This window comes from Loxodonta africana, chromosome 12 (genome assembly GCF_030014295.1).
Source record: "Loxodonta africana isolate mLoxAfr1 chromosome 12, mLoxAfr1.hap2, whole genome shotgun sequence".
Lineage (NCBI taxonomy): Eukaryota > Metazoa > Chordata > Mammalia > Proboscidea > Elephantidae > Loxodonta > Loxodonta africana.
The window spans coordinates 99,896,700-99,919,313 of NC_087353.1; the positions used below are offsets into that span (position 1 = coordinate 99,896,700).

The 22,614-nt window shown below is 40.3% G+C and overlaps 1 protein-coding gene across 6 annotated transcripts in view; it reads left to right on the forward strand.

The window, feature by feature from the left end:
* Window positions 1–22,614, forward strand: part of LOC100671588 (S-adenosyl-L-methionine-dependent tRNA 4-demethylwyosine synthase TYW1) — a 183,187-nt gene that overhangs the window by 64,902 nt on the left and 95,671 nt on the right. For 3 of the 6 annotated variants that reach the window (XR_010323720.1, XM_010596312.3, XM_064296081.1), the window contains one exon: window positions 3,233–3,342. Coding sequence is in view for 4 of the 6 variants with exons in the window: in XM_010596312.3 (XP_010594614.2) it covers window positions 3,233–3,342 (110 nt within the window). In the remaining 2 variants the exon portion in view is untranslated. Of the gene's footprint in view, window positions 1–2,491; window positions 2,617–3,232; window positions 3,343–22,614 lie in introns of those variants that run through there. The other 3 variants (XR_010323721.1, XM_064296079.1, XM_064296082.1) reach the window with 2 other exon arrangements.

A 22,614-nucleotide genomic window follows, 5' to 3' on the forward strand; every position in this document is an offset into this window, starting at 1 on the left:
AACGGCAGCAAAAGTTCATGACCCAGATAGATTTATTTTTGGCAAATACAAGATTTAATTGCTGTTATAGCTGTCTGTGTAGCGAACACTGTTGTTGTTGTTCACTGAGCTTCTTAGATTTGTGGTTTGTTGTCTGTCATTTAGGAAATTTGTTGGCCATTATTTATTCAACTATTTCTTCTGCTTACTTCTCTATTTTCCCTTCTGAGATACCAATTACATGTATTTGGGCCTTTCCATATTGTCCCACAGCTCTTGGATGTTCTGTTTTATTTTTTCACTTTTTTCGCCCTCTTCTTTTTTTCTTTGTGTTTCAGTTTGGTTATTTGTATTGACTTCTCCAAGTTTTAGGTTCTTTCTCCAGCTGTTTCTAGTCTGCTGATAAGCCTGTCAAAAAACCCAAAAATCCAAACCCATTGCCGTAGAGTTGATTCTGACTCATAGGGTTGACTCTGATCCTGTAGGTTCTCCAAGGCTCTAATCTTTACAGAAACAGACTACCACATCTTTCTCCTAGGCAGTGACTGATGGGTTTGAACTGCCAGTGTTCTGGTTGACAGCTGAGTGTGTAACCATTATGCCACCAGGGCTCCTGTTGAAGGTGTTTGTTATTCATATCTAGCATTTCCACTTGATTCTTTCTTGTAGTTCCTGTGTGTCTGCTGAATTTACCCATCTGTTCTTGCATGTTGTCTACCCTTCCTATTAGGACTTTTAACATACAATCATAGTTTTTGAAATTCCCTGTCATATAATTTCAATACTTTTGTCATATCTGAATTTGGTTCTGCTGATTGCTTTGTCTGTTGGAAGTGTGTGCGTGCCTTTTGGTATGGCTCATAAAGCTTTTTGCTTAAAGTCTGACTTCTTGTTTAGGACAGTATGGACTGAAGTAAGTTCTGTTTGGAAATGGGCACACCTTTCCTTCTTTTAGACCTTTGTTGTTGAAGTTTGAGTTAGCCTAGTCAGGAACTAGGTTTAGGTTGAAGTGTGTTTTTTTGCTTACCTCAGTGCTCCACAGGCTTCAAATTCCTTTAGGGATACCCTGTGTTTAGCATGGGCGGGTTTGCCAGAGGTTTTTCTTATTGTCTGGTCTGCCCTGAGCTTTAGCTCTTACCCTTGTACTACCTGTCAGTTAGGTCTGTCACTCTGATCTTGCAGTTTTTCCTGCAGTCTTCTTTTGTTGTTACTGATGCCTGTTAGCTTGGTGGTGGGTAGCTGGGGGCAGGTAGGGTGGTGCTCATATGTATTGTTCTAATTAAACCTCTTTTTTGTGGCCAGCCACTGTCACTGGGTCTTGGGGGCATGGCCTTCTCAGTGTTCCTTCCCTCTCCTAGCTGTATCCTGGGCCTGGTACTTACTCCTGCCCCTTTCCCAGATAAAGAGAGTTTTTCTGTTTCCTTTCCCCAGCCACTTGGGGTTACACCTGTGCTCTAAGCGTGTCCGGGTTTGTTACTCTTTTCACCACAGACTGTGGCTTTTGTTCTATAAAGGATGTAGGGATGAACGTTCCAGGTGGTGTTTCTTGTCCCTGCCCAGACCTGTACCAGGAGGCACTCTTTCTCAGGCTCTGTCAAGTGTGAGAGCGGATTATTTTCACATATTGTGACCAATACAATGTCAAACTTTTTAGTCTTTTCTGCTCTAATACGTGAACGTGTTATTTTGTTATTTTAACTTGTTAATTTTGAGTGAGTAAATATATTTAATGATGGAACACTAGAAACATTTTTATTGAAGACTAGAGTCAAACAAGAATGACTAATTTCATCATTATTTAACATTTTTTGCCCAGTGTAATGAGACGTGAAACAAAAAATATTGGAAAGGGGGCAACTACACTATAATTTACGACTACATACCTAAAAAATCCAAAAACAACAAAAACAAAAACAAAAAAACCTGGAAAAATCTTAAAGTTTATAAGAGAGTTCAGGAAAGTGGCTGGATACAGGGTAACTATACCAAAAAACATGTATTTTCTGTAACTGGTAATAGCCAGATGAAATGAACAATGTGAAATGAATAATAATGAAATCTTACTTCTTATAAATAATAAAGCCTAAGCCTGAGTGAAGGAGCCTTGGTGGCACAGTGGTTAAGCGTTCAGCTGCTAACTAAAAGATTGGTGGTTCAAACCCCCCAGCTGCTTCATGGGATAAAGATGTGGCAGTCTGCTTCTGTAAAGATTTACAGCCTTAGGAACCCTGTGGGGCAGTCCTACTCTATCTTATAGGGTTACTATGAGTTGGCGTCGATGCAACGACAGTGGAGTTTTTTTTTTTTTTTTTGATATGTAACAAACCAAAACCAAACCCATTGCCACTGAGTCCCTTGCGAGTCATAGTGACCCTATAAGGAAGTAAAAACATAAAAAACATAAAAAAAAAAAACAACATAAGGTACCTGGAAATAATCCTGAGAGGGTAATAAAGAATGTGGCTTTCCCCAGAACTCCTTCCATCCTTCCATTTTGTGTGGCATCTTTCAGAACTTGTCTTAGGAAATGTTGGAATAAGAAACGCAGAATCATCTCAAGGGACCCAATGATTGACCAGCATCCAGGATTTTACTGCAATGTTGATGAAACAAAGTAACATAATGAGAGAATGTATCGTGAGTAAAAATTGCTTAACCATCATAAAAACGTATCACAAAGGAGAGTCACGGAAATAAACATTTTCTATAAGCCCACTGATTTAAGGACATGACTTTTCCGGTTTTGGTGACTACAGAAAGTGTTGTGGCCAGTGCTATGGCTGCATTTTTCCACTGTGGCACAAAGTGAAACAAAATTTCCCTTCTTAAGAGCTCATTGCAAGTTGATCTCTCGCTTTTGCCGAGAATCTCTCAGTGAACTTCCCGAGCACAGTGTTCTAGCTTTCCTACTCACGCTGTGAAACGTCGGCTCAGGTGACAGTGATGGTAATGCAGTGGTGAGAGGTTGTCTTGTGTTGGTGTGTGCCCATACCCAGTATGATTAAGAGTTAACAGAGTGTCAACCAATAACTGGAGAGATGACCCAGTTGGAGCTCCCGGGGCAGGCCAGAGATGTTGATTGACTTCTCTGTCCCCCCTTCTCTGTTAGGTGTCATAGCTGAAAGTACTGCTATATATGAACATCTAAGCACTTAGGAGGAAATGACCCTGATTTATGGGATGCCCCATAGTAGATGACTAGCTGAGATCTTATCACAGGCTGTCTTTTAGAACTTTTGTGTCTTGTCCTTAGGCACCACACCAATCCGGTGGGCACCGAATGGCGGTGGAAGATGGACCAACCTGAAATGATCTTAAAAGAAGCCATTGCAAACCATCAGAACATGATTAAGCAGTTTAAAGGTATTTATCTTCCCTCTGCAAAGGAATGGTAATGCCTGTTAATAGCTGGAATTTAATTGGCTGGGGAACTGCCTCTTTGGCAGGATTTTCTCCCTCTTAGCAAATTTTCATATAGGGCATTAAAAACTTGTAGAAGTATTGTGTATGTGACTTTTGGCCTTTTTAGTTTTTACTGATAGTTTTTATATCCCATATGTTGGAAGAGCTAAAAAATTTAATTCAAAGCTTGACAACTTATAATACAGTGCACTCAACTGGTAAGTTTTGCCTAGGAACGTATTGTCATCCTTTTTGTCATTTGTTGTTGTTCTGACTTGGTGAGCACGAAACAGCCTTATCAGTTGAGTGAAAATTTTAGGTTGTTGGGAAAAGCCCAAATCATATCAATTAGTGTTGAGAAAGCATTTTTGAATAAAGACTATATTAATATGTAGGGATAATATTGATAAAAATTTTCTCTGCATGATCTAAAGTGGTAAAAAATTTTGTTACACTAAATCCTGTCTCATGGTTAAAGCTATTTGACTTTACTAGAGATGCCTGGTTGTCAGACCTTAGCACACACTGGAATCATCTGCAGGGCTTGGGAAAGCTCTGATTGCTGGGCTCCTTCCCCAGAGAGTCTGCTTCACCACGTCTGGGGTGAGGCCCAAGAAGGTGCATTTCTAACAGGTTTCCAGGTGATACTGATGTTGCTAATCTGGGGGCCACACTTTGAGAGCCACCACTGTACACAGATACAATAGATTGTAGACTTAGAAAGTGATGGTACAGATGTAAATGATGAGTTGAAATTTGTTAGTTTCCCTCATAAGTCCTGTTTCCACCTGCCACTTTGTCTTAGGCTGGGGTTCTCTAGAGAAGCAAAACCAGTGACATGTATAAATATATATAGAGAGAGGTTTATATCAAGGAAATGGCTCATGTGGTCATAGAGGCTGAAAAGTCCCAAGTCCGTGGATCAGGCTGGTGGCTTCTCCTGACTCATGTAGCTGCAGGGGCTGACAAACCCAAGGTTGGCAGGTCAGACATCAGGCCTCTGGCTTACAGGCTGCGGAGGCTGACGAATCCCAGGATTGGCAGATAAGCTGCTAGCTCAAGTCCCAAGAACTGGAGGTCAGGTGAACAAGAGCCAGCTGCAGGATCCAGAGCAAGCAAAAGCCAGCGAGCTTTGCCAGAAAGTCCATCTATATTGGATGCAGGCCACACCCCTAAGGAAACTCCGTTTCAGATAATTGGCTGCGATAACAGATCTAATCATGAAGGTGATTATATCAGATCTCATTATGAAGGCGATCACATAATAACATAGCTGCCAGACCACATCATAGCCGCCAAACCACTTGAGAATCATGGCCCAGCCAAGTTGACACATAACCTTAACTGTCATACACTTGTAACTTCTCTCCTATATTCTCTTTTCTCTTCATTTGCAACAATGAAGAATTAGGTCTAACCGGAGTTATTTTGATGCAGGCACTGTTAATGGTGCTAACATCATATATGGCAGTCTTTGTAAACCCAGCGATTAGTGTTCTGAAGATAAGGTGATCTTTCATGCAGGGACATTTGTTGTATTCAGTTTCTTGAAACTATAGTAGTTTTTTTTTTACGCTTTTCTTATTTTTTATGAGAAATTGAGAAAAATAATGTAAGTAATGGTTCAAGACTAAAAGCATAAAAGCAATTAGGCAGTCATTGTACCTTTGTTTTTTCCTTTATGGATTTTCCAGGGAAAGTTGACCTCTACACATTGTGTGTGTCTGTGTTGACTTATTTTTGTACATCTGTAAAGATGCTAATAAAATTTTTAGTTTTACGTCTTGACTTTTAGTCTCAAGCATTTTTTTTGGGGGGGGGGTTAGAGATTATTTTCTCTTAATTGGATAAAGCAGTGTCTGATACCAGTCTTTTGAAAAATTAAAGGAAAGTGGTGAAGAACTAGTAAGTCCCTAACTTTGGAATTTGACTAACTCTTTAGAGATTTATTGTTGATTTGGTTAATCTTGTTGATGGCTGATCTTCAAATATACCTTATGCTTTTCAAATAAATTTCATGGCAAAGTCTTATTTTCTTCTGGTTAGTAATATCCAAAAATACTAAAAAACCAAACCAGTTGCCATCAAGTTGATTGCAACTTATGGAGACCTTATGTGTGTCAGAGTAGAGCCTTGCTCCACAAGGTTTTCATGACTGTGACCTTTGGAAAGAGATCACCAGGCCTTTCTTCCAAGGTGCCCCTGGGTGGGTTCAAACTCCCCATGTTTCAGTTAGCAGTCCAGCACTTAACTGTTCATACCATCCAGGGACTCTCGTAGTAATACCAGAAGCAGGCAAATGCCAGTAATTTTATCTTTGTATTCTAATAAGTTTGTTCTTGGTTCAGTGCTTAAAGAACCAGTTGTACCCTTAACTAATGGGATGATGACTGAGGATCTGTGTTTCTTGGACCCCCTGAAACCTTCCTGAATGAATCACGACCCAGGCAGTTTGTGTGAGAGGAAGCAACCCCAGGGAGTAGTCGTTCGTTTCTCCATTCTGAGGTGTCCTTGATGTGGAATGAAGATTTGAGTCTTGCTGGGAATTTTTCTGATGGAAGCATTTTTTCACAGGCAGAGCACCACTTTAAATGGAAATAAGTAATGAATAAGTCATGAGGTGGACCTTATTCAGGCTGACAAAATGCATTAGGTGAGCCCAGACATGCCCTTTGCTGTCTCTCTGGCTTGTTTGAGGGACTTGTCCAGGTAGGTATATCTGAGAGCTGTCAGATAGGTATATTAATAACCAGAAAGGCATATCTAGCTAGTAACCTTGTACTTGCTTCAATCAGTAAGCATCTCACATGGTTTGTCTTCAGGTTCCTGTGGCTTAAAAAAAAGTTTTAAAGTATATGTTGTCTTGTAGTGGGTGACGGGGTACAGGATTGCAGGGAGAAAGAATAGAGTGTATCTATGGGCAGGTGTATCCTGAAAAGAGATTAGAATGCATAAGAGGGAGGGAACGATCCCCAGAAATTCAACAACTGCCATCAATTTCATTCTTAGAAACAGCTTTTACGAAGTATCTACTTCGTCCTGGTAATTCCTACAGAGGATGTTTCTTTCACACCTTCATTGATCGAGGGGAGTCCTTGGGTGGTGCAAACGGTTAAAAGTACTTGGCTGCTAACTGATAGTTTGGAGGTTTGAGTCTAGTCAGAGGTGCCTCAGGAGAAGGGCCTGGTGATCTACTTCCAAAAAGTCAGCCATTGAAAACCCTATGGAACATGGATCTACGCTGACACACGTGGGGTCACCATGAGAGTTGGGGTTAACTTGACACCAGCTGATTGGTTTTCATTGACTGACTTGACAAAATGTTACCATGCCAGCAAAACATTATTTATTTAATCAACAATAAATTTGGTAAGATGATTTTAATATTGGAACTGGCTGATATTTGTACACTGACACTCTTCGGGGTAGGAAAGCAGTTTCTCTTTAAATTAGTAGAAAACAGGTGTGTCTGTGAGGCTGTGGTGGGTGCAGATGGGTCAGCACATGGGTATAATGGAGCTCCCATTTGTTATATTTTACTTATGTAAGACTTAGCTTTTTACAGTGAATGAGAATACCCTTAACTTCCAATTTTTTGGGCTGTTTAGTGCTTGTTTACATCATTTGGAGCTTAAACAAGTCATTACTTTTTGAAAATCTGTCTTATTGCTGTAATGATCACAGTACATCTTGCTGTGAAGCCTACAGTATTAGAATCAGAAAGAGCCCTAATTATTGAAAGATGAAATACATAATTTGTAAGGATCTGGAGCGCTTCTGGGAAAGGAATGGTAGTCTGCAGCATTTAGAAGGAAGAAGGGTTATTTATTTTCTTTTAAAAATAGTATAACAATTTTGGTGATACGGAATTTTAGTATTTGAGAATATTGGTTATGGCTCTACGCAGAAAGTAAACTGTTCAAGTTTACGGTTGTTTATTTTATTGTAGACATTCAGTAGGCAATGAGATTTTATAACGTCACTCAGTTACTTATACTAGTCTTTACCAATGATTATAGTCTGTTTTCTTTTCCTTAAACCGAAATTCCTCCTACAATAAGTGATGTGTCTATGTTCTATCCTTCATTCATCTCTAGTGGTTAACAGCATAAAACAAATCAGCCTCCTTTCTAGACAGGCTCATCGTATACTCCTTTCAGAATAAAGGATGATGAGACTGATGCTTAGGATGAGTCACTGTACCTCTCTGATCCTAGTATCCTCACCTGGATGCAGGTCTAACATGGATTCGACATTGGGACTCTATAAAGATGCAGAAATGCAACCGTAGACCTCATTTCAGTCCCTGGTGGAGGGTCTTTTCCCCATCTTCCCCAAATTTGACCTTCTTAATAAAGATTAGCTTGGAAAAGTGAAAAACCTCACACAGATGTAGAGCTACCCATCTACAGATGGCCTGCATGAACCTCATTCCCCTTTCTCTTCTTTTAGTCTGTCATAGAGTAACGATGCAGAATCTGCTTAAAATTAAGAGATTTATTGAAAGTGAAAGACAGCTCGAGCTGGGGAACATGGACCTCACAGGTGTAAATCCATTGCTGTGGGGAGGACTAGTCCCACGGGGATAGCTACAGGGCTAAACTAGGGGCTTAGGTTACAATATTCTGATTGGTTGCTAAGTGATTAGGGAAGTGGGAGGTGGGACATCTTGAAGCAGGACTTTTGCTAGCATTGGTTTGCAGACACAGTGCATAATAGCAGAGGTGCATGCCGATGGTGAGGAGAGGGGGCGGGGGTTAATGACTGATTATAGACCAGATAAGCTCCAACTTGAAGTCTCCTGGAATGTAAAGGTTGGCCCTCTGGTTAGAGGAGGAGTGAGTTAGATTCTAGGTGATTACAGGATAGATTTTCTGAGAGTAGATTGTTAACTAACTGGCTTAAGGTGAAATGATTTCATGAGGACATCTTACACAAAATGGCTTTGATAACCGTTTGAGCAATGACCCCCAGGGAGCATTCTGCTGACATTTATTATGGCTTAAGAACAGGAAAACGTTTCCTTAGCTGCATGATTAAGTCTATACAAAGGTTAACTATTGCTAAAGGAAAGTCAAAACAGGCAAAATGGAGACTTAAAGGACACAAGATGAAGTTGGGCCTAAACCTAACCCTGCCTTTCTCAGAAGTACCAAAAACAAAACAAAACAAAATAAAACAAACACAAATTTGTTGCTGTTGAGTTGATTCTGACTCACAGCAACCCAAAGGACAGAGTAGAACTGCCCCATCGGGTTTCCAAGGAGCTGCTGGTAAATTTGAACTGTCCACCTTTTGGTTAGCAGGTGAGCTCCTAACTGCTCTGCTACCAGGGCTCCATCAGAAGTACCAAGAAAACCAAACCAAACCCATTGCCATCGAGTCAGTTCCACCTCATAGTGACCCTATAGGATGGAGTAAAACTGCCCCATAGGGTTTCCAAGGAGCAGCTGGTGGATTTGAACTGCTGACCTTTTGGTTAGCAGCCATAGCTATTAACCACTGTGCCACCAGGGCCACAGGCACCCTAGTTTTAGAATCCATTACACATTCCCTACCTTTGATAAAGGATTTCAATAGAAATTCTTTGATCACTTGATTGACCACTATGAAAAGAGTGCTTTTTTCTGCATGGACTCCAGATACACAGTTATTTTGGATGGCTGCTTGTTTAACAAGCCTCTAAGACCCCAGACACTGTGATTGTGAAAAGTTAGCCAGGCACCATCTCATGTCTTTGTCGTGCCATAGCTTTAGCCTCTCTCTTTTGTGGTTTCTGTGTGTGGGGTTGGGGTAGGGCAAGGCCATATCAGAGAAATAACCTGATGTCTGAAGACCTGCTCAAGGAGTGAGCTCAAAATAGTATTTTCAATGTACGTTATCCTCTTTATAGGCATTAAATTGGTTTTCTGAGTTACAGTATTGGTAAAGCATTTCATGCAGCATTTAATTATTCCTAAAATAACAACAACTGTGATTAAAGAAAACCCAAACCAAAACCAAACCCATTGCTGCCAAGTCAATTCCAACTCATAGTGACCCTATCTGACAGAGTACAACTGCCCCATCCGGTTTCCAAGGCAGTAAATCTGCATGGAAGCAGACTGCCACATCTTTCTGCAGCGGAGTGGCTGGTGGGTTTGAACCACTGACCTTTCGGTTAGCAGCTGTGTGCCTTACCACTGCACTACCAGGGCTCCTGATTGGTTTTCTGAGTTACAATGTTGGTAGAGCATTTCATGCAACATTTAATTTTTCCTAAAATAACAACTGTGGTATAGCAAACCAGTAATCAGGATAGAGCAGATCCAGAATCCAGTGCTACTGGGTAACCAACTAAATATATCAAGGAATGGGGAATCTGACCTTGGGGGTATATGGAGCCAATGGCCCTTTGGCATATTTGGTGGGTGTCCTGTACTACTTCTCCTGAGGTATTTATCCAGGTGCAACAAGAAATGTTAGCAATAGTGCAGATTCCTCCTTACTGGGGTAAAAGAAAATCGAAAGCAATTCTGTCATCTAGCACCACCTTACATAGGGAGTTTAAGATTTTTCTTGGGCCAACATGGTGTCAGCAATATCACCAGCAATCATTTCCATGATGCCAGACAAGTTACAGATGGCCCGCTCTGGTTCAACAATTCCCTAGGCTGGTATTAAGGTGTGGAAGAAGGTATAACTCTGTTATGGATTGAATTGTGTCCCCCAGAAATATCTGTCAGCTTAGATAGGCCATGATTCTCAGTATTGTGTGATTATTCACCATTTTATCCTCTGATGTGATTTTCCTACCTGTTGTAAATCCTACCTCTATGATGTTAATGAGGCAGAATTAGAGGCAGTTATGTTAATGAGTCAGGACTCAACCTACAAGATTAGATTTTGTCTTAAGTCAATCTCTTTGGAGATATAAAAGAGAAGTGAGCAGAGAGACGTGGGGACCTCATACCACCAAGAAAGCAGTGCTAGGAGCAGAGTGTGTCCTTTGGACCTGGTGTTCCCATGCAGGGAAGTTCCTAGGCTAGGGGAAGATTGATGACAAGAGCCTTCCCCGAGAGTTGACAGAGTGAGAGAGCCATCCCCTGGAGCTGGTGCCCAGAATTCAGACTTCTTGCCTACTAGACTGTGAGAGAATAAACTTCTGTTTGTTAAAGCCATCCACTTGTGGTGTTTCTGTTACAGCAGCACTAGATGATGAAGACAAATGCCAACCAGGTTTCTCAGCTAGGGTGTTATTAATTTCTCTTTTTATTGATTTCCTTTCCAGTAATTTTAAGTTGTTAGTCCAATGGAGACTATCATTATATGTAGGTATTTCTAGGGTAATACCTAGGAGTCCAAGACTGCATTGTCCTATCATTCTAAAACCACCAAGACATGGCAGTGCTCAAGTGTGAGTTGGTTGACTGGGTGTGATTTTTTTCATCATGGAATAATTTGGTCCCCCACATAAAAATACACACCCATACGGAGCATAAATCATTTTCCTTCTGGTGTAATCATGGGGAAATTAGATGAGTCGATTAACTTGTTCAAGCCGGCTTTCTGTTAAAGAATTATTACAGATGGATAACCGTCCCGTCTTTATTGAATTACAGAGCTTAGTGCCGAGAGAGGACAATAATTCATCTAAGTTAGTTTTAGTTAGGCAGTTTTAAATTTTCTTGTGACAAAGTAGTAGGGTCGTTAAGCTCCCAGGCCTTCCAAGCTGGAGTCAGAGATTATTCCAGGTATTGTTCATACATAAGGTGTTTCTTTCGTCAGAGCAATTCAGCATAGTCCCAACGTTGACATGGGTGAAATTAAAATAGAGTACCTGAGGTCAGGCTAGCAACCCAGGAGGATGCCATAGTCTAACGCTTATGGCTTGTTTAAAAATAATGCTAAAATAAATGGTAGCAGGGGGTACAAAACTATAATTCCATATGGGAGAAGCCAGTGGATCTGAATTTTCATGCATGATTTGTGGGAAAGGGTGACAGATACAGCATTTGAGCAAATTAGTGGCACTAGCCCCTGTCTGGGTTAATTTAACAAAAGTATATACGTGCCAAGCATCAACGGGGAGTATGAGTATAAAAAGAGGTATCTTAAGAAAAGTCCTATAATGAAGAAAGACTGCTCAGAAATACTGTATAAAGGCACAAAACATGCACATTAAGGCAGTAATGAAATAAGCTCCTTCAGTGACTGGCATATAAGATACAGAAAGTGTCAAAAGGAAAAACAAAAATAGTTACAATCTGAAAGCAAGTAGTTATGTTAAGGTATAGTAAGAATTCTGTATTGCACAGAGTGCATAGGGGGTGAGAGATTAACAGCCTTTCACCAATCAACCGAACGTAATTTTCAGAATAATGCTACTTCAAAGGCTATAAGTATTAGGCAAAGTGTAACAAGCTCAAGACTTGACACAGAAGAGTACCATAACTTAAGATGCAGGGTCTAAAATGTATAAATTTGTAGTAACTTGCATAGATCTTGTTCTATGATCTTGGATTCTGCTGTCTGTTTCTGTCACAGTCATCTTCTTCTGGCTAGCAGGACACCTGAATTTCAGTTTGAGTTCATCAGGTTGGATTGTCCAGATGGGAGCTGCAGTCTTCTTTAATTGGGAGAGGTAGATCCAAGTCTTAACTCCTTGTAAGTCAGTGGCACAAGGATTAGTGAGAAGAATAAGATAAGGTCCTTTTCATAGACGCTCAAGAAAATCTTTTAGCTGGTGTCTCTTGCAGTAAACATAATCTCTAGGTTAAATATTAGGCAGTTGAGATATTTCTTGCTTTTGGCTATCAAAAGCTTTAACTTGTGAAAAGTATTATTTGGAATATTGGATCAAAGATTTACAATATCAAAACAGGTCAGACTGAATTAGATTGGATTCAGAGCAAGGTGCCCAGTAAAGGAGGGCCATGGGCCATCCAGTAATAATCTCATGAGGAGTCAATTTGTGAAGTTCAAATGGACTAGTTCTTAAATTTTAAAGGACCAGTGGTAACACTTTAGTCCAGGGCAACTGGAAAGACTTAAAAAGTTTTGCTAGTTGAGCTTTTATTATACCATTAATTCTTTCAACTAGACCAGAGGACTGAAAATGATAAGGATAATGAAGTCTCTGAAAAATAGGGAAAATTTTGCATATCTCCTTAATTATTTGCTTAGTAAAATGACACTGCAAGAGGACTCTTGGGACTACCCAGGTTAGAATAATATTCTTGAGAAGTTTCTTAGCTACAAGACCAGCAGTAGCTTGATGACTACTGTTGTGGATTGAATTGTGTCCCCCCAAAATATGTGCCAACTTGTCTAGGCCATGATTCCCAGTATTGCATGATTGTCTACCATTTTGTCATCTGATGCAATTTTCCTATGTGTTGTAACTCTTACCTCTATGATGTTAATGAGGCTGGATTAGAGGCAGTTGTGTTAATGAGGCGCAGGACTCAATCTACAAGATTAGGTTTTGTCTTAAGCCAATCTCTTTTGAGATATAGAAGAGAGAAGTGAGCAGAGTGACATGGGGCCCTCATACCTATGTCCTTTGGACCCGAGATCTCTATGCTCAGAAGCTACTGAACCAGGGGAAGATTGATGACAAGGACCTTCCCCCAGAGCCAAGAGAGAGAGAAAGGCTACCCCTGGAGCTGATGCCTTGAATTTGGACTTCTAGCTTTCTAGATTGTGAGAGAATAGATTTCTCATTGTTAAAGATATCCACTTGTGGTATTTCTGTTATAGCAGCACTAGCTAACCAAGACAACTACCCAGTGAGAAAATCTCCAAATCATTGCTAATACAAATTTGTAACCATTGGATAAGATCAGTTTGCCATTCAAGCACTGGTCCTGAAGGCAAGGGAAATCTCCCAGGTGGAACTTCACAAGGTTTGCCTGAATCAAACTGAGAGTATATTGGACATTGGGAAGCCACTTGTTCAGCTGCTTCATAAGTGCCCCCACCAATATTCGTTTAAAAAGTCTGTCATCTTATCTCTTCCCAAATGGGTATTCACGTACAGTGCCTCCGGTGCAGAGGCTTGCAGGGATTTGGGAAGAACTAAGTCGTGTTAAGGGTATTGTTCGAAAATTTCTGCATTCTGTCGGAACACCTTTCTTTGGAATAGGCATAAATATGGATCTCTTCCAAATTTCTTGGCTTAGATGAGTGAGCACTTTCAGTGCTGCATCCGTTTGTTGAAACATCTCAGTTGGTATTCTGTCAATTCCTGGAGCCTTGTTTTTTGCCAGTGCCTTCAGTGCAGCTTGAACCTCTTCATTTAGCACCATTGGTTCCTGACAATATACTGCCTCCTGAAATGGTTGAACGTCGGCCAATTCTTTTTAGTATTCTTTTCATCTTCTTGATGCTTCCTGCATTGTTTAATATTTTCCCCGTAGAATTGTTCAATATTGCTACTTGAAGCCTGAATTTTTCTTCAGATCTTTCAGCTTAAGAAATACCAAGTGTGTTCTTCCCTTTTTGTTTTCTAACCCTGGGTCTTTGCACATGTCATTATAATACTGTACTTTGTCTTCTCAGGCTGCCCTTCGAAATCTTCTGTTTAGCTCTTTATGCATGTTCCAAAGAAAGGTGACCCAAAAGAATGTGGAAGCTATCAAACAATATCATTAATATCACATGCAAGTAAAATTTTGCTGAAGATCATTCAGAAGCAGCTGTAGCAGTACACTGACAGAAATTCAAGCCAGTTTCAGAAGAGAATGTGGAACCAGGGATATCATTGCTGATGTCAGATGGATCCTGGCTGAAAGCAGAGAATACCAGAAAGATGTTTACCTGTATTTTATTGATTTGCAAAGGCATTTGACTGTGTGCATCATAATAAATTATGGATAACATGGTGAAGAATGGGAATTCCAGAACACTTAATTGTGCTTATGAGGAATCTGTACATAGGTAAAAAGGCAGTTGTTCAAACAGAACAAGGGGATACTGCATGGTTTAAAGTCAGGAGAGGTGTCCATCAGGTTGTATTCTTTCACTGTACTTATTCAATCTGTATGCTGAGCACATAATCCAAGAAGCTGGACTGTATGAAGAACGGGGCATCAGGATTGGAGGAAGAGGTGTTATGCAGATGATACTACCTTGCTTGCTGAAAGTGAAGAGGACTTGAAGCACTTACTGATGCAGATCAAAGATCACAGCCTTCAATGTGGATTACACCTCAACATAAAGAAAATGAAAATCCTCACAAATGGACCAATAAGCAACATCATAATAAGTGGAGAAAAGATTGAAGTTGTGAAGGATTTCCTTTTACTTTTATCCACAGTCAACACCCGTGGAAGCAACAGTCAAGAAATCAAATGACCAATTGCATTGGGCAAATCTGCTGCAAAAGACCCCTTTAAAGTGTTGAAAAGCAAAGACGTTTACCTTGAAGACTAAGGTGCGCCTGACTAAAGCCGTGGTGTTTTCAGTTGCTTCATATGCATGCGAAAGCTGGATGATGAGTAAGGAAGACTGAAGAAGGATTGACACCTTTGAACTGTGGTGTTGGCGAAGAATGTTGACTATACCATGGATTGCTAAAAGAACAAACAAATCTGTCTTGAAGAAGTACTACCAGAATGCTCCTTAGAAGCAAGGATGGTGAGACTACATCTTGCATACTTTGGACATGTTATCAGGAGGGATCAGTCCCTGGAGAAGGACATGCTTGAAGTAGTCAGTGAAAAAGAGGAAGCCCTCAACGAGGTGGATTGACACAGTGGCTGCAATGATGGGCTCAAGCATAACAACGATTGTGAGGATGGTGCAGGACCTGGCACTGTTTTTTTCTATTGTACCTAGGGCCTCTATGAATCAGAACCAACTCAATGGCACCTAACAACAATAACAATGAGTTGTTGTTGAGTTCCATCCATATCCCAGAGGTGAAGGATTGGGAACAACCGTGTCGTTTTCACTTCTCAACCTAATCATGTGAGGCTGATTTTTGGTGTTCAAATGAATCCTTTAAGGCAACTCCTCTGGGTCTGGAGAGGTTTTCTATAATCATGGTAAAGAGTTGTTTATCATCTAAAACAGTGCTCCAGTGCAAGGAATGATACATGACTGTTAAACGTTTGTGGAAAGAAATATCAGGAGCATAAACCTCAAAACTATGAAAAAGTACATGTTCGACAGCAGCGGAAAAATCTCTCCACCAGTAATTAATTCATCTGCTGTTGTTCCTATATTATCATACAGATAATTTTGAATCATAGGGACACGCAAGCATTCTGGCAAAATAGGTTTATTGTTAGGCCCAATCCACAGTCCTGTGGTTGCATCCTGATGACAGCTGGCCTGGTCCCATTTGCTAATTTCTTCTTTTGGGGTTAATTGTTGGTGTTTTAAAAAGCAGCTTGGAAATTTCTTTTGTGTCAAATTTTGTGGACAGCATTTTACATGTGGCATAACTGTTCTATCACTATTCACTGCTCCCTCCTGTGTGCATCATGGTTGTGAGTGGGATCATCACAGTCATGAATGAGAGCCATGTCCTTAAAGGATGATTGGGAAGTGGCCTGTTTAACTGCTTTATCACTCAGGCTGTTTCCTTTAATTTCCACTGTGGAACCCCTTTGAGTTGATAGGCCTGAATTTTAATTACAGTGATCTCGGAGTGGAGCAGAATGGCTTCCAGGAGGCCTGCTTCTAAGGGACCATTTTTAAATTTATTTTATTGCACTTTAGGTGAAAGTCTACAGCTTAAGTTAATTTCTCACTAAAAAATTCATACACATACTGTTTTGTGACATTGGTTGCAATTCCAAAAGAGCTATTTTTAATTTGGGTCCTAAAAGAAGTTAGGAGCGCTCTTTGTTTCCATAAGGCACCAAAATCACAAGTAACTCCAAGCACATAGCTGCAATCTGTGTAGATACTTACTGAGCATCCAGAAGCCAGTTTGCAAGCCCTCGTGAGTGTGATCAGTTCAGCTTGTTGAGCTGAAGTGACTTCAGGAAGGGTGCCACTTTTGAGGACCTTGGTGGAGGTCATTATGACATATCCTCCCTGGTAATGAAAGCTGGTAGGTTCTGGTTTTAAATATGACCCACCAACAAATAGAACTGAGGATTTGATAATGGGGTTCCTGGTAAATCTTGCTGTTACGGATTGAATTGTGTTCCCTCAGAATGTGTGTCAACTTAGCTAGGCCGTGATTTCCAGTATTATGTGATTGTCCACCATTTTGTCATCTGATGTGATTTTTCTATGTGTTGTAAATGATGTTAATGAGGCAGGATTAGAGGCAGTTATGTTAATGAGGCAGGACTCAATCTTCAAGATTAGGTTGTATCTTGAGTCAATCTCTTTTGAGATATAAAAGAGAAGTGAGCAGAGAGACAGGGGGTCCTCATACCACCAAGAAAGAAGCTCCAGGAGCCCAGTGTATCCTTTAGACCAAGAGTCCCTGTGCTGAGAAGCTCCCAGATCAGGGGAAGATTGATGACAAGGGCATTTCACCAGAACTGACAGAGAGAAAACCTTCCCCTGAAGCTGACACTTCGAATTAGGGTTTTTAGCCTACTAGTCCTCCACAGGTGGTATTTCTGTTACAGCAGCACTAGAGACCTAAGACACTTGGCCTATGAGACAAAAGGTGTTCAGTAAGATTTAAGCAGTCGTGGGGTGGGTGGTCACCATCATTAGATATAACAGTGTAGGTGGATTCTGAGAGGTCACAGTATGTAACTGAATATTGGAAGCTGCCAAAAGCAGAACTTCATAAAAAGGCAGCTTTCTGGCTGAAAGATGTTGAGTTATTATTGAGTTTAAAATAGCTGACACTACATGAATAACTTAAACATCAAGAAAATTCCCCAAATACTATATCTGCTATGGTCTCAACTAATCTAGTGGCTGCAGAAACTGCTCTGAGGCAAAGGAGTGGCCTCTAGCAAAAGGGTCTAACTAAATGCTATAATAACCATTGGGTCTTTGTTGTCCTCTCTGAGTGAAGACTCCTAGAGCATTCCCAGAAGTCTTGTGGACAAAAACTGAAAAGCCTAAGTTAAAATTAGAGTGTTAGTTAATGCTTCTTTTTGTTAAGTGATGGCCTGTTGGTCATTCTCGGAAAGCTGAAAGAAGTCAGGCTCTAAACTGTTTAGATAATAGTAAAGAGGTTGAGTCAGCAAAGAAAAATTATGTGTTCATGTTCTGCAGTAGCCACACAGTCCCAGAAATCCTCTTAACTGTTTCTTGGTAGCAGGAACAGGATAAGCCAAAATAGTTTCTTTTCCTTTGGGGTCTATAGTAATCCCTTTTGCTGAAATAATATGTCTTAAGTATTTAACAGAAGGTTGGGCTAACTAATTTTTTTGGAGGCCTTATGGCTAAATGTTGTAACAACAGAATACTATCGGTAAGGGATACCTGTTGAGAGTTAAAAACTAGTAAATCATTGACATATTGTAATAATGGAGACTTTTGAATAAATTGTAAGGGCTGCAAATCAGCAGGTAAAATCTGAGAAAAGTAGATGGGGGACTTGGTAAACTACTGAGGCATTACTGTCCAGGTGAATTTTTGGTTCCGCGCCCCTCCCGCCCCCAAGTGAAAGCAGACAGTTACTGGCTTTCTGGATGAACTGGGATGCTAAAGAAAGGAATGCAAAGATTAACTACTGTAAACTGAGTTGCTTCAGGGGATACATTGGAAATAAGCAAGTGAGGATTGGGGACTACTGGGAATCTTGCAATTACTGTAAGGTTAATGGCACTCAGATCTTGTACAAATTTCCAGCCCAATTGTTAGATTTCTTAACAGAGAAAACTGGAGTGTTGCAGGAACTAGTACAAGGAATGATTAAACGTTTAAGCGGAATGCCTTGAATTATTGAAGCAAGTCCTTCTTTAGTGTCTCGTTTCAAAGAGTATTGTGAAATTGTATGTAAAGATTTAGAGGTATCTGTTTGAATCTTAATTTGCTCAGCTCATAGGTCCTGACCAATGCCAGTGGATGTGGTGGTCCATAAACTTTCAAGTATAGAGGAAAGGCATTCCATAGAATGGAATAAAGTAGGCGAATGACTTTCTTGTGGCTCTATGCTAAGAGCCGGCAAGTAGAAATGGGCTTCTTCATTCACAGTATTCTCTGTTGTAGAGTTTGTCTGTTGATTGGTTTCAGGCAGACCTAACAGCATCTCTCCTGTTTCTGAAAAATTTATTTGATGATTCCATTTGGATAAAAGATCTTTTCCGAGTAAATTTACTTCATGTCTAAACTGAGTGGAAATAGGTTCATATCTTTAATAGGGTGCAAAAAAGACCAAAACAGGTTGAGAATGAGCTGAAGTTTGTTCTCAATTAGTTACTTTACTATTTGTGAGGTTTCATTACCCCAGGTCAAGTAGTTTTGTAAACTTTTGGGGTTCCAAGTGGATAAGGTAGCACTTGTGTGAATTAAAAATTTGCATGGTTCCCCATTTATTTGAATAAGATTTTCTCCTTGCAAATTTAGTGCTACCATAGGAAAATCCCCAGTAAGCTCCCTGAAGGCACTTTATGCTACATCAGAGGACACTATATTAGCTGGCAGGTGATTGCATTTGTTCTTTAATGCATTCCTTTTTAAAATGTCTGGGCTTTTTACAGTAAAAGCAAATGTTAGTCCTAGTCTCATTATTGTTTAAAAACATCAGCAACAACACCACCAAAAAACTGTTGCCATTGAGTTGATTCCTACTCATAGCGACCCTATAGGACACAGTAGAACTGCTCCATAGGGTTTCCAAGGAGTGGCTGGTGGATTTGGACTATGGATCTTTTGGTTAGCAGCTGAGCTCTTTTTTTTTTTTTTAATCTTAGATGATGCTTTTTATTTTTTCTTGTGCTTTAGGTGATAGTTTACAGCTTAAGTTAGTTGCTCATACAAAAATTTATACAAGTATTAGGTGTCATTAGTTGCAATCCCTGTAAAGTGACAGCACACGCCCCCTTTCCCCCCTCGCCCGTGTTTTCCGTGTCTGTCCAACCAGCTCCTGGCTCTTCCTGCCTTCTTATCCTGCCTTTGGACAGGAGCCACCATTTTGGTCCCATGTATCTCCTTAAACTAAGAAGCACACTCTTCACGAGTATTATTTTATGTCTTATAGTCCCATCTAATCTTTGTCTGAAGAGTGGGCTTTGGGAATGGTTTTAGTTCTGGGTTAACAGAGCGTCTGGGGGCCGTGGCTTCGGGGTCTTCAAGTCTCAGTCAGACAATTAAGTCTGGTCTTTTTATGTGAATTTGAGTGCTGCTGCACGCTTTTCTCCTGTTCTGTCAGGGACTCTCTGTTACGTTCCCTGTCAGGTCGGTCATTGGTGGTAGTCAGGCACCATCTAGTTCTTCTGGTCTCAGGTTGATGGATTTTCAGGTTTATGTGGCCCTTTCGTCTCTTGAGCTAATATTTTCCTTGTGTCTTTGGTGTTTTTCACTCTCCAAGTGGGTTGAAACCAATTGATGCATCTTAGATTACTGCTCACAAACTTTTGGGACCACAGACACCACTCACGAAAGTGGGAGGCAGAACATTTTTTAAATAAATTTTGTTATGCTAGTTGACCTAGACGTCCCCTGAAACCATGGTCCCCATACCCCTGCCCCAGCTACTCTGTCCCTCAAAGTGTTTGGTTGTTTGGTTGTGTTCAGGAAGCTTCTTAGTTTTTGGTTTAGTCCAGTTGTACTGAGTTCCCTTGTGTTGTCCTTACTTTACCTAAGATAATTCTTGTCTACTATCTAGTTAGTGAATTCCCCTCTCGCTCCCTCACCACTGTCATAACCATCAAAGAATGTTTTCTTCTGTGTTTAAACCTTTTCTTAAGTTCTTATAATAGTGGTCTCATACAATACTTGTTTTTTTTTTTTTTTTTTTTTATTGTGCTTTAAGTGAAAGTTTACAGTTCAAGTTAACTTGTCGTACAAAAATATATGCACACATTGTTATGTGACCCTAGTTGCACTCCCTATAATGTGACAGTAGACTCCTCCTTTCCACCCTGTATTTCCCGTGTCCATTTAACCAGCTCCTGTTCCTTTCTTCCTTCTCATCTCGCCTCTGGACAGGAGCGGCTCATTTAGTCTCATGTAGCTACTTGAGCTAAGAAGCACATTCTCCCCAAGTATCATTTTATGTCTTATAGTCTAGTCTAGTCTTTGTCTGAAGAGTTGGCTTTGGGAATGGCTTTGGTTTTGGGCTAACAGAGAGTCCTGGGGCCATGTATTCCAGGGTTCCTTCAGTCTCAGTCAGACAATTAAGTCTGATCATTTTACTAAAATTGAGTTCTGCACCCCACTTTTCTCCTCCCTCAGGGACTTTCTGTTGTGTTCCTTGTTAGGGCGGTCATTGGTGGTAGCCAGGCACCATCTAGTTCTGGTCTCAGGCTGATGGAGTCTCTGGTTTATGTGACCCTTTCTGTCTCTTGGGCTCATATTTTCCTTATGTCTTTGGTGTTCTTCATTCTCCTTTGCTTCAGGTGGGTTGAGACCAATTGATGCATCTTAGATGACTGCTCGCAAACTTTTGGGACCACACACACCACTCACCAAAGTGGGATGCAGGACATTTTCTTAATATACTTGGTTATACCAATTGACCTAGACGTCCCCTGAAACCATGGTCCCCAGACCACTGCCTCAGCCACTCTGTCCGTCGAAATATTTGGTTGTATTCAGGAAACTTGTTAGCTTTCGGTTTAGTCCAGTTGTGCTGCCTTCCCCTATGTCGTGTGTTGTTCTTCCCTTCACTTATGATAATTCTTGTCTACTATCTAGTTAGTGAATACCCCTTTCTCACCTTCTGCAGCCTCTTAACTGTCAAAAAATGTCATCTTCTGTGTTTAAACCTTTTTTTTGAGTTCTTATCATAGTGGTCTCATACAATATTTGTCCTTTTACGACTAACTAATTTCAGTCAGTATGATGCCTTCTAGATTCATCCATGTAATGAGATGTTTTGTGAATTCATTGTTGTTCTTTATGATTGCGTAGTATTCCATTCTGTGAATATACCATAATTTGTTTATCCATTCATCTGTTGAGGGGCACCTACATTGTTTCCATCTTTTTGCTATTGTGAACAGTGCTGGAGTGAACATGGGTGTGCATGTATCTATTCATGTGATGGCTCTTATTTCTCTAGGATATAAAAAAAAAAAAATTTTATTTATTTATTTTTATATTCCATGAGTGGGATTGCTGGATCCTATGGTACTTCTATTTCTTGCTTTTTAAGGAAGTGCCAAATAGATTTCCAAAATGGTTGTACCGTTTTCCATTTGCACAAAAATACAAAGTTTTTGAAGGCAGATACTGTAACTTATACATCTTTGCAAATTCCTGCAAACCCAGCAAACAATACTGGTACTCTGTTACTTCTTTTTGGGTATCATGAACTCAGAAATGTGATAACTGTATTGATGATTTAATCCTTTCAATTCCCCAGTTAATAGAATCAAGTCTGTGTGTTTTCTTTGTTTAAGTAAACACCTGGGTTTATCAGGGGCTAGATAAGATGGCTTTATACGGTGATTTAGATTCTGTCTTTGTCCTTGGCACACCCATCATGGGAGGAGCTGGAAGAGAAAGCGACCATAGGAAAAAATTGTAATGCTTGAGTGTGATTCTTATGGTATCATCAATTGACACAAACCTTTAGGAAAGTAATTTGGCAATTTGTATTAAAAGATTTAGGTACTTTGAGCCTATTATTTCACGCAGTGACTTTATCAGCAGCCGATCTCTTAACCACTATGCCACCTAGTGTCCATTATTGTTTTTAGGTGCCCTTTTTGATAAGGGAGCTTTTCCTTTGGCTGGGTTTGCAATTGCTGCAATTGCAGGGCCATACGTTTATTTTGCCCAGCTTTAGTCTCTTATTCTGTCTTTTTGGCTTTTTTATTCTAGGGCTTGAGCCAGTTTGTTGGCTAAGTTAGTTAAGTCAGGGTAAGGAACGTTTTCCCAATCTAACCTGTAATATTTTGCTAGATTGGCAAGCTCGGGGTGGAGTCTACTAACAAAGATAGAATTGAAAGCAGTGTTGGCTCCTGGGTCTTCAAATTTCAGGCCAGAGTATTATTAGAAAAGTTTAGTTAAATGATCTCTGTAATCATAAACATTTTCATCTTTGAACTTTGGCCCAGTATATTTTATGGGGGAAAACCTCAGGGATGGCCTCAGTAAGGTCAGTGATAATTGCTTTAGTTTGTTCTGATAACGTGGTACCTGGAACATTAGCCC